The 12287-nt window shown below is 43.3% G+C and overlaps 1 protein-coding gene across 1 annotated transcript in view; it reads right to left on the bottom strand.

Moving 5' to 3' along the window:
* CFAP54 (cilia and flagella associated protein 54) overlaps nt 1-12287 on the bottom strand; it is a 288300-nt gene that overhangs the window by 246962 nt on the left and 29051 nt on the right. The window contains exons 9-13 of the mRNA XM_078150421.1: nt 8413-8611; nt 5649-5851; nt 5388-5556; nt 3109-3194; nt 1475-1609 (exon numbers count right to left, since the gene is read on the bottom strand). Of these exons, the coding sequence (XP_078006547.1) occupies nt 1475-1609; nt 3109-3194; nt 5388-5556; nt 5649-5851; nt 8413-8611 (792 nt within the window). The remainder of the gene's footprint in view (nt 1-1474; nt 1610-3108; nt 3195-5387; nt 5557-5648; nt 5852-8412; nt 8612-12287) is intronic.

Raw genomic sequence — 12287 nt, 5'->3', positions numbered from 1 at the left:
CTGCACGGTGGCCCATCCTCAGCAATTTCTAGTCTTACAGAGTTGCCTAGAACAAGAGCTGAGAGTTAAGGGACCTGCCCAGAGTCACGGAGTAAGAAACAAACACATAGTCTTAACAACTCCATGGTTTCTTGGGACAAGGTGGAGTAGATGGGCAACAAACTGGCTTATTCTGTAGCTGGCAACGGGCAGGAGGGCTGAGGTGAATTTCTTGCTTGGAAGATCCAAGATGGGACAAAGGTTTGGCAGAGATTTCCCCCACCATCACTGTAGATAAGCTAATGACAACTTGGCCTCCATGCAACCTCATGTTCCCAACCTTGACTGGCTTCAGGATTATAAGAAAATTGGCTATTATAGTTTCTTCTAATCCTCTGAGTGATAAGTTGAGGGGAATGGTTTCAATCCTTTTCCCCTTGCCTGAATTCTCTCTTGACAATAATCTACATGTATTCCTGGGAAACAAGACAGAAATTTGGTATTTGGTCCCCTGTATTCTCTATTATCCAACTCCTCTATAGATCTATCTCAGTTGATATGACCTAAGAAATATGCTTTTATTCATGCTTTGGAAACTCTTTTGTCTCTCCAACAAAAAAATAAAAATAGGGGGCACAAGGATTCACAAACCAATGATCACTTGGCCTTAAGTTTAACAACACGTTGTCTTAAGAGACACACACAATCTAAGTTTGAAGGGTCAGCCAAAATGGATGACTGGCTGATCCCTCAACTCAGTATTCGTTCTCCTGCTTCCATTGTAGAAAGACAAAGGGGGGCACCGGAAAGGGCACAAGATTTGGAGTTGACCTCCTCTATCTGTCCCTTACTGCCTGTGTGACTTTCAGCAAATCACTCTGTCTTTCCAGACCTCAGTTTCCTCATCAGCAAAATGGGAGGTGGGGTTAGACTAGATGGTTTCTGAGGTGGTCCCTCCCAGCTCTAGGACAAGCCATTCCAAGAAGGCTCTCCCTCTTCATCCAGACCTTTCAAAACCCTTGCCTTCAAGGTTCAACTCAGCTGTCCCCTCCTCCATGAAACCTGTGCTGAGCCCTTGCCTCCACTGGTGGGGGTCACTCCTTCCTGAAAGTTCCTTGTTATTGCTTGTATGAATTTTGTATGCCATCTCTCCCCACTCCCTTCCCAATAGAACGTAAGCTCCCCGAGAGCAGGAACAGTTTCATTTTTGTCTTTGTGTACCTCAGATGGTGTCTCTACACATCAAAGACACTTTAAACGTGACCTGACATTGAAATGGATTGTTTTTCAGACTGGGATCATTTTTGTCTTTCTTTGCAGCCCTAGCGCTCAGCATACTGCCTGGCACACAGTAAGTGTTTCATGATGATGACGATGATGTTGAATTATAGACCAAAAATATTCCCTTTAGTTTTGAGATGTGAATTTTAAGCTAGATGAAACATAATCAACTATAACCACAACAAAAAAGCATAACAGAAAGAAAAAGCAATACTTTGTTATTTTTGACTTTCTGGACAAACTTGAAATATTCCATTTTTGCCGAGTAGATCCGCTGGATTCCCATTTTGCATTTCTGCCACAGGAACATTATCAGGTCAACAATGATCTCACTATCAGGCTGAACTTTCTGAAAAGGGATGTCAGATTAAAGGAATAAATAGATCAATCCCAAAACAGTTTTCAATAAAAAACAAAACCAAAAAAAAGCCAAATCTGAAGGCTCAATAGAATTTTCCCTTTTTTACTGCCTCCTGAGAATCTAGAAGGATGGAAAAAAAGAAAAGGAGTAGTGGGAGAAATAGGCAGGATAGTGGTGGGAGATAAAAATTTTTTTTAAAAACCCAGTTGATTATTTCAAGAGGATGCAGAAAACCACCCTCATTTCACATCTTTGTTTCACTGGGGCCTGATGACATTAATCGCTCCCATTTATAGAACACTTTGCATCCATTATCTCATTCGAAGCTCACAGCAACCCTGGGAGGCAAGTGCTTCCCATTTTACAGATGGGGACGCTGAGGCTCAAGGAACTTAAGTGGCTTTTCCAGGATCATGCAGCTAATACATTTTTCAGGCAGGATTCAAACCCAGATCTTCAAAACTCCCAAGGCCATATGCTGTGCTACATTGTTTCTTGGATGACTAGCAAAGACCATTACATTATCATTAGGTACTTAATAATTACATTATCTTTAGGTACTTAACAAAAGTTACTTGACTCAGTAACAGGTCAGTTCCTTAAGTTACCTACTCTTTTAATCCAAAAGAAGAAAGCAAATACCAGCATACATGAATTGCTGATGGTTTACAAGATATTATGAGTTGGCTTATAAAATAATCAAAGGAGAGTAACATCAGAGGGAAGAAAAATTATTTGAAAACCTCATATCCCTGTAAGCCTTGTTTCTCATCTTTACTCTCTGTATTATAATAATTACCATAATTCTTTATGAAAAGAAACACCTGATTTCAAAAAGCTGTCATAAGTCAAATCCTTTTGCAACAAATACTATCATAATAAAAAAAAATCTCATTAAGGTGGAAATTTTTTCCAAACCTCCAATTATGGTCTACTGATTTAACCAATATTGGATGCATAAAATTTTTATATTATGAACAATTCACATATTCCTATTAAAGTAATTTAAATGGGATATGAACTTAAGAAGACAATATTCAGAAAAATCTTTACTCAAGCATTAGAACCATTTCTAAATAATTTCAACCTATGAAACAAAAAAGATGTAAATCCCCCAAAATAAAAAAAGACACTCAGCTTGGCAGCTATGGATTTTGGAAGCAAAACTAGTTAAACACACACTCATAAAATGATTGGCACAGTTTCTCTGACATTTAGAAAAAGAGCTGGAGTGGGCATGTGCCACGAAGAAATCATTAGTACTAACGCTGATTATTTCATAGACAGAACTTGGACATAGGGCTGCCCTCAATAATGAAATACACTGAAAATTATGATAAATCAAGATTCTGATATTTATTATTTTCAATTTTCTGATGATATAGAGAATGCATTAATTAGAATTTTAAAAGTAAGGAAGACTGTGTGATTGCCTCCATCTTTTTCACACAGCATCATGAAAAAAATGTCAAAAATATTCACCTCACCTCATCAGCCGAACAAATGAAGGAAAATAACATTGACCCCAAGTGGAAAATGTCATCAGAATAGCTTCCAGATAACATGTGAGGATCTTGATTCATGAAACAGAAAAAAAGTTAACATAAACTTAGCATCTACTTACAAAAGGACGAATAGAAAATGTTCAAGGAAAGCCAAACTTGGGAACCTTCATTTTAGCTCTAAAATTCAGTGAACTGTATCTACGACAAACTTATCCCTAGAAAGTATTCTGCATTCTGCCAGTAGGCACCAATTAAAGTGGATTTTTAAGAAAATCTAAATTTATAGCTAAAATGGGGAGGGGTGATGTCTGCATTTCGAAAAGACCCCATTTTTACCAGGTATGCCTTGTTTCCCTAAGTTCCCCTACAGCATTTAAAATGTGACTGAATTTTCACAAATTAATTTTACATGCAACTTTTTAGGAACACACCTGCCAAATGGAGTGGAGAATACTTACAGGCGTCCTCCGGACCATACAGAGGGCAATACTGTCCTGGTCTACCCTGAGTGAGTCCATGTGGTCCAACTCCCTCACTTTCCAGATGAGGAAACTGAGGCCAGTGCAATGGTGCTAAGCAACCTGCCTAAACCCAAACAGGTGAGAAGCCTCAGAAGCGGATTTGAACCATGATCCTCTGTCTGACCCCAAAGCCAGGGCTTCCTCAGTGGTGCCACCTCCTCACCATCAGCTTCTATGAGTACACCCAGGCAGTCCCTAGATAAACTTCAGAGGAGCTCGGGTCAGCCAGGAGCCACAGAGGCTGTCAGACCCCATGACAGTAGAGGGCAAGGCACTGCTTTACCTTCTAGAGAAGGAAGAAGAGAATCGGAGATTTTTGCTTACTCCCTCTTATACAAACAGCAAATGGTTCTCACCGGGTCACTTGGATTCCTTCAGCACTGTTCAGTTAGGGGGTTGTGACCTGATGACTTCGAAGGTCCTTTCCAGCTCTAACATCTTATGATCTCACCATATTTCAATAACTATTGCCATCTCTTGGCAGAAGTGAATTGCAAGTAGCCACAAGCACCAATAGTCATGGGCAAACAGTTCAACTGTCTGAGCCCATGCTCCAGAATCTGGGACAGATCTGACCTTCAATGACATGGGCCTAGATTCAAAGATTGGACTGAGGTCCAGAATCCCCTTGTGTGGTTCAGTTCTGGACAAAGAGAAAGCCTGAAAATCATCCTCGAATCTCAGTAAGGGTGCTAACAGAAGGGAATAAGAAAGTAGCAGTGAGGGACTCTGCTCTGCCATGTTTCTTGGAGTCCAATTTCTGACAGAGGAGGTAAGGAATTGTCACTTGGAGCCAATGTGATTAATTCAAAGGCATGTTATCTTCTGTCATCCTAAACACTCAGAGTACAGAATCCTAGAGCTGGAAGAAGGAGGGGCAGAAAAGGGGAAAAGGAGGAAGAAGAAGCAGAGAAAGAGGACAAGGGGAAGGAGGAAGAGGATGAGGAAGAGGAGAAAGAAGAGAAGAAGAATGAAGATGTAGAGGAGAAAAAAGAGGAAGAGAATGAGGAGGAAGCAAAAGAGAAAGAGGAAAAGAATGAAGAGAAGGAGAAAGAGAAGAAAGAGGATAAAAAGGAAGAGTAAGAAGAGAAGGAGGAGGAGAACCAGCATTTGCATAGCACTTCAAGGCTCAAAAACACTACAAACAAGGGACTATGGAAGGTTTGCTGGATTGCCCCAAAGTGACAAGTCGCTGGGGACATCTCCCTGCTCACCCTCATGCCTAGAATTCTCTTCCTCTTCAGCAAGTTCCAGCTAAAATCCCACCTTCTGCCCGCAGCTTTTCCCAGTCCTTCCCTCTGAGACTAGCCCTACTTCACCCTGTCTATAGCTTTCTGTACACAGTTGTCACACACTGTCTCCCCCATAGACTGTAAGCAACTTGAGGGCAGGGGCTGCTTTCTACCTTTTTGTAACCAAAGCATTTGGCACAAAGCCTGGCACAGAGGAGGCGATCCATAAATGCTTACTGACTGACGGACGAAAGAGCCCAGAAGCGGACAGGGCAGTTCAGCTCGCCCTCCTGGGGACTCAACCCCAATTCCCATGACAAGAACCTCTTTCTTCTTCACGTGCCTCGGTGTGCACCTGCTGAGTCCTCCCAGTGGAATGGAACCTCATTGTCTACACCACCCTGGGTCTGACACACAGTAGGTGCTTGACAAATGTTTACTGATGGACAGAACCACCCTTCCACACATTGGTCCCACTAGCAGGTAAGAAGAGTCTTCCCTAACTCACCCTGAAACACAATTTTCTTCCCCATTCTTCGACCTCCTTCCGTGGTACTGTTGACTCCTTCCCCAGTGTAGGCCAAGCCTTTATTTCTCTTTACATTGATCAAGGGTTCCATCGCAGCCAGAAGCCTTAAATCCATCTCTGCTTTCCTTGAGGCTGGGTCCTTTCGACCCTAAGGAACAGGACAGACCCCACAAACTGGTTGGCAGCTCATTACCATGACTGCACTGATGTGAAACAAGGCAAGTGCGCAGGGTACTATACCTGAAGGAAGTGGATAAACTGAGCGGCAGTACAATGAAATAAATTCCATTCCTCAAAGGTGAAAAATAATTTTATCAACTTCGCCGCAGCGCTTATCGAAACGCTGTCTTTCCCTTCGACAGCGAGTTTCATTTGAGAAGAAACTGAACAGACTGTTTTGAAAAAGTCAAACTTCCCACAGGCTGTCTGGCTACTGGTTGGATCTTGAAACAGAAAAAAAGAAAGAAATGAAATCAAGTCTAAATGTTCTTTGAAATTTGGGGTTTTCAACACAGTCCCAAATAGCTTTACAGTTAACTATCATAATGAACCTCATGTGTAAAGTATGATTATAAATCACTTTAGAAAGCAAACTGGAAAGGGTTACTATAAGGTAGTGATATCAGTGAATCCCTGTCACATAAGATGTTCAGAAGAATTTGCCAACTTGCTGGGATGAAACAAAGGGAAAGTCTGCTATCAATCAGGGGGTTGTATCAGATGGAGCAGCTGGCCAAGCAGACCTGGGGTCCAGAAGACTTGAGTTCAAATCCAACATCATACATTTATTCCCTGGGAAAGTCACTTAACCTCTGTCTTCCTCAGTTTCCTCACTTGTAAAATGGGGATAACAGCCCTTCCCTCCCAAGGTGGTAGTGAGGATAAAATGAGATAATCCTTGTAAAGTGGTGTGTTTGTTTGTTTGCCAACCTCAAAGCACTACATAAGTGCTAGCTTTGATGATCATTATTACTATTATTATTCCAGCTCTAGAATGATGTGGTTCCATAACCACAATGTTTTGCACAACCAAAGGTAATATGCTTTTAAGTTACTTTGCCTTTCCTAAAATGATTTCTATGGGTTTTTTTAATTTGTCTGCTTTACTCTGTGTTATTTGAGGGATGTGAAGATATCCCACCCACTGGGAGGGAGTCCTGGCTCCCCGAACCCTCATACCAACTCACCCTGCTGGAAATCCCCCACCTCACTAACCTGCTGAGTCTCAGCTCTTGTCCTCTGCCTCGTCCCTGAGAGCTGACAAGTTCCCGAGTCCTGTCCGTCACCTTCCATCCTGCCCTCTCTGTTCCCACAACCATACCCCAACACATGCTCTCATTAACCCCCTGGACCATCACGACGCCCTTCTGCCATCCGCCTCTCCTCTCCCTCCTGCCCCTCCCACCCACCCCTCCTTTGTGTCACTGAAAGAGCCGCCTTTTTATGCAAAGATCTGGTCACACCCCTCCCCTGCACAACAACCTTCAGGGGCTCCCCATTGCCCACCGAGCCAAGTTCAAATTTCTCTGCCCGGTGTTCAAAGCCTCCCACCTATACCTTCCACTCTTCCCTCATGTCCCCACCCTCCCCAGCACACTCTTTCCACTGCTCCATGTCCCTAGCGATTTTGATGCTGTCTCCTCCATTAGAATGTCTACTTTTGAAGGGCAGGGACTGGTCCTTTTACCTTTCTTTGCATCCTCAGCACTTGGCCCAGGGCCAACCCCTGGGCACTGACCGCCACTCAAAAATGCCCAGCAAACTCCTGGTTCCGCTACCTTCGTCACATCGTTCCCCTGAACTCAGAATGTCCTCCTTCCCCTCGATGGCTTGTCGAATTCCTAACCCTCTCTTAAAATTCCACCGTTAACTGTTACCTCCTCCATGAGGCCTCGAGGGGATGAAGTGCTGGGCCTGCAATCACACAAGACCCGAGTTCAAATCGAGTCCCAGATACTTAGTAGCTTGTCATGCTGGCAAGCCTCAGTTTCTCTGCCTGCCTCGGTTTCCTCATCTGTGAAATGGGGATGATAACAGCATCTACCTCCTGTGGTTCTTGTGAGGATCAAATCAGCCATATCTGGAAAGCACTTGGCACACAGTAGGCATTTAGTAAATGCTTGTCTCCCTTCCCTTCACAGGCTCTTCTCTGATCCCTTTGCAACTCATCTTATGTTACTGTATGTCATCATTGGGTCTCCTCCCCCAGCACCCCAGATTTCAGGCTCCATGGGGAGCCAGCCTGTGTCTGTTTCCATCTTCTGTCTCCCCGATATCTATCACAACACTGTACTGAGGTTAATACTGCTTGGTAAATGATTCAGAGGCTGAAAGAACTTAAGTTTCCCAGAAGAGAGAAGGCAGTAGTTTGAACTCGCACTAGGCTGTAAGCCAAACACTAAGTTCTTCCTGTGATTTTACTTGATGACTATGTAATTAACAGGAAGCATGAATGCTTCTGGGCCAGCTAGATGGCACAGAGGATAGAGCTCTAGCCCTGGATTCAGGAGGACCTGAGTTCAAATGCAGCCTCAGACACTTCCTAGCTGTGTGACCCTGGGCAAGTCAATGAACTCAGTTTGCCTCAGTTTCCTCACCTGTAAAATGAGCTGGAGAAGGAAATGGCAAACCACTCCAGTACCTCTGCCAAGAAAACCCCAAAAGGGGTCACGAAGAGTCAGACACGACGGAAAATGACTGAACAACTTAGGGACGGTTTTCTTAGTGGAACAGCCATGTGGTATCTTAAAAATTCTGGAAAAAATCTATACAGATGATACAATAAGAATGCGTGGTGGCATTTTATAACAGCTGTTTAAGGGACTGTCAAAAGCACTTAGCTCAGTGTCAATGCAAACACAAGACTGCGGATGCAGGAGATGATGCTAATGTCCCGCGTCAGTAGAGAGCCAACCTTTGGTCATGACCCCTCGAGCCACACAATGAACCGTGTCACAAGCTCTAAAAGTTCCGTTGCCAGATCTCATTTGGAATCTGTCTTCACCTGAGAAGAGCTTGCTGCCAGCCATGAAGAGCTCAGCAAAGACCTCCCGAATCTCGGGCTCTTCTGACGTGGGGGGACCCGTCTGCAGCACCCGCCTTCTCGGCTCCGAAAGGGCTTCCAATACGGCCAGAAACTGGGACGAGCTGCTGTCAAACATCTCAACCAACAGCTTTTCTGTGGGAGTACGTGGCCATTGCAGCTGGAATCAAAGGAAAAACAAAGACCTCAAGGGGTCCACCGAGGCCATCCAGTCCCCTCCCTCTCATCTCCAGCTTCTCACTTGCTCCCCTCATGTCTCCATCATTCATAACTACCCCTATTCACTGTACAGCAACTGGTATTCATCCAGTCATCGGGCCCATCTCCCAGAAGCGGGAGGGAGGGGGAGATAACGGAGGTGATAATTCTCCAGAGAAAATAACACATTTTGCTCCAGGGGTCTCTACCCCACTGTATGACATCCTGGGTAATAAACAGCAAATGTTAACCAAGGTCAGTCTGACCTCCCGGGAAGCAGCACCACTTAGCAAATGGGCATGTCATGGCTGTACAATTACTGAGGAAGGGAGGGTGTATGCCCCATCGAAAGGGGACAGACCAGCTAGGAGGAGGAGAGGTGCCCCCAACTCAAAAAAGGATGCACCTCTAAGAAATCCACAACCATATGGGCAAAAGCATAGATAGGAGAATTTTAGTGACATTAAAAGGAGAAAAAAAAATGATGCAATTACGGGAACAGATGCCCATTCTTCCCTCACGTCCCAGCCAGATGGACGATAGGCATGCTGCTTCTTAACAGAAAAAACTAGCACAGTGGTGATGGGAGAGAGGGCTTCAATGGCACAGATATTGGCTATAAATTTCCATTTCCTAAAACCAGGGCAAATGATAAATTCTTGACCTGCTTTGCTAATAACTTCATCTCTCAGGAGGTAATTAATAATAATAGTTAGCATTTATAGAGCGCTCTAGGGTTTACAAGGTACTTTGCATATGTTATCTGATTTAATCCTTACAACCTCAAGAGGTAGGTGTTATTGTTATCTCCATTCTTCCCCCACCCCTCTCTGACACCCCTGCTCCATTTTACAGATGAGAAAATTGAGGCTGAGAGAGGTTAAGTGATCAGATCACAAAGCTAGTTAGTGCCCGAGGAATATCTATTCCTGCCTCCAAGCCTACCATTCTACCCATTACACTACCAGTTTTATTGGAAACTTCAAAGGGAAATGGTATTCTTAATTATGCCCAACCAAGAACTTTTTGAGAACACGGGAGGGTCAGACATCACAAGAGAAAGTGATCACCATCTTGAAGTCCAGAACTGCCAGGGAAGGGGACACTGGGCACAATCCCAGGGTACTCCAGGGCCAGGTTGAGGCGGGGGGGGGTGTCAAACAGTCAAATGATCCTTGTTTCCAAATGCTAGCATTATTTGAACTTCCATTTTCTAAATGGTTCTTTCTGTTCACCAAGACTTGTTACTCCCTAACTATATATTAAACTAATTCTGGGATTCTTAACCTGGGGTCCATGAACTTATTTGTTTATTTTTTTTCTTTTTTCTTTAATATTTTGATAACTGCATTTGCTTGTAATCTTCTGTATTTTATACATTTAAAAACATTCCATAGGTGTTAGGGATCTGTAAGGATGTAGAGGACCACAGGCTGTTCATGAGGTCTCACCGACAGGCAGAGGCCCCTCTCAGGTGCTGATCTATGAGCAAAGGTCGCCTGGTTTGGTGCTCCATTATATGGATTTAACAATCTTTAACTCCGCTAGTTATTGTATGGTCATTAGCAGTTTATCTGTGATTGGAGTCAGATAAGCGCACAGGACATGCATGCATTGTCCTTAGTACAGCATGAGCTCTACCTCAGTCACCGTGACTTGAGAAGTTCCTGTTACTTTACTACTTAAGTGAATGCTTTGTTAAAATTAAATGGAGTTGCTTCCATCTTGTCTCCAGCCTCATCAATGCGCATTCGAGATAGAAGGTTAAGCTGGCCTTATCCCTTCAAAGTTAGTATAGGATCCTTGCTCTTGTGGTGAGCTGAATTAGTTGTGTACAACATATAGGCTTCAACACACTGTCAGAGAAGTCTAGTCTGGCCTTGGAGTCAGGAGGACCTGAGTTCAAATCTGGCCTCAGACCAAATACTTGACACTTATTAGCTGTGTGACCCTGGGCAAGTCACTTAACCCCAATTGCCTTAAAAAAAAAAGATTGCTGGGAAAGTAGGTTCCAAGATCTTCAGAGAATATATGTTATACCATGTCTAGAACATCTAAACTCATGAATGGTGAAGAGTCCTAGAAAAGAAAATCCTCGCAATACAATCGCAACTGACCCTAATGAAGAAGAAAGCAATTAAGACAGCCAAAGAGAGGAATGTAGTCAAATAAGGAACTTCACCACACTCAGATTTTTAAAAGGATTGATACAAATGAGCATATAATCAAGGATAACAGGCTTTTAAGAAGAGAACTAGGAGGAAGTGGGAGTGGGGCAGCTAGGTGGCACAGTAGATAGAGCACCTGCCCTGAAGTCAGGAGGACCCAGTTCAAATCCAACCTTGGTCCAAACACTTGACACTTAATAGCTGTGTGACCAAGTCACTTAACCCCAATTGCCCCCCCCGAAAAAAGAAGAGAAGAAGAAATGTAAAGACCAGAAACAGAAGGATCTTGTGAACAAAATGGGAAGGACAAGAAACAAAAGGGATTTGTTTTCATTTTTGTTTTTGTGTTTTAAGACATACTCTGGGGCAGCTAGGTGGCGCAGTGGATAGAGCACCGGCCCTGAAGTCAGGAGGACCTGAGTTCAAATCTGGCCTCAGACCAAACACTTGACACTTACTAGCTGTGTGACCCTGGACAAGTCACTTAACCCCAATTGCCAAAAAAAAAGGTTAGGCCCATTGCTTGAGGCAGGCAAGGAAATGTGAGTTATGCTGAAGAGAGAAAGCAAGGCTCAAATTTCTCCTCTGCTTCCATCTACATAATCAATGAAAACTATTTCAAATAGGGAAAGACAGAAAAGGCATGTTAAAGAGGGAAATGAATCTCAAAACAGCACTTAGCTCCTTGAAGTGAATTTAATGCTCTAGGCCGAGACAAAGCGTCACAAATAATCATCGAAAGGGACCTCAAAGGTTGGCAAGCACGTTTTAGAAACTTGCAGATGTGATATCTCAGAATTGTCAGGAATATCTGAGACTTCACAGAGAACAGAACAGTATTCCAAAAACTAAAGATGGAAAGATGAGGTTCTGATTTTCAAGAGTGTTCAATTCCAAAAACTATAGACTATTAGACTTGACATTGTTGCTCAGCAAAGATCTAGAATAAACTATTCACTGGATGGTGCATGCAGTTAGAAAAGGCAACAGTGAAATCTAGGAGTTACGGTGGATTCACTAAAGAACTATTACATCAAATTAACCTCACTGCTTTTGGGTAGGGTCACTAGCTTGGTTCTTCATTCACTTATTGATTTCCTTTTCTTCTGTGTGGATAGGTTGGCCAAATTCTTTTGAATTATTATGGATGTTATTTAGGAGACTACAATGTTTCTGGGCTCAATGCAATCACAATAGTGACATCCACAAATGAAGGCATCTGAAGGGCCTCACCATCTAAAGGGGGGTTTGCCCCTCAAAGTGTGCTCTGTACTGGACTCTCACTTGGTGACCTCAGAAGCTTCCATGAGTTTAATGAACATCCCCATGCAGATGACTCCCAGATCTATTTATCCAGCCCTTACCCCTTCCCTGAGCTCTAGTTTCACATCACCAACTGCCTATTGCACATTTTAAACTTTATGTTCTGAAGGCCTGTCCAAAGTAGAATTCACTTTCTTCCTCCCCTAC

This window comes from Phascolarctos cinereus, unplaced genomic scaffold (genome assembly GCF_003287225.1).
Source record: "Phascolarctos cinereus isolate Bilbo 61053 unplaced genomic scaffold, phaCin_HiC Scaffold_1;HRSCAF=81, whole genome shotgun sequence".
In the NCBI taxonomy this organism is placed as follows: Eukaryota; Metazoa; Chordata; class Mammalia; order Diprotodontia; family Phascolarctidae; genus Phascolarctos; species Phascolarctos cinereus.
This window is presented reverse-complemented; position numbering and strand designations above follow the sequence as displayed.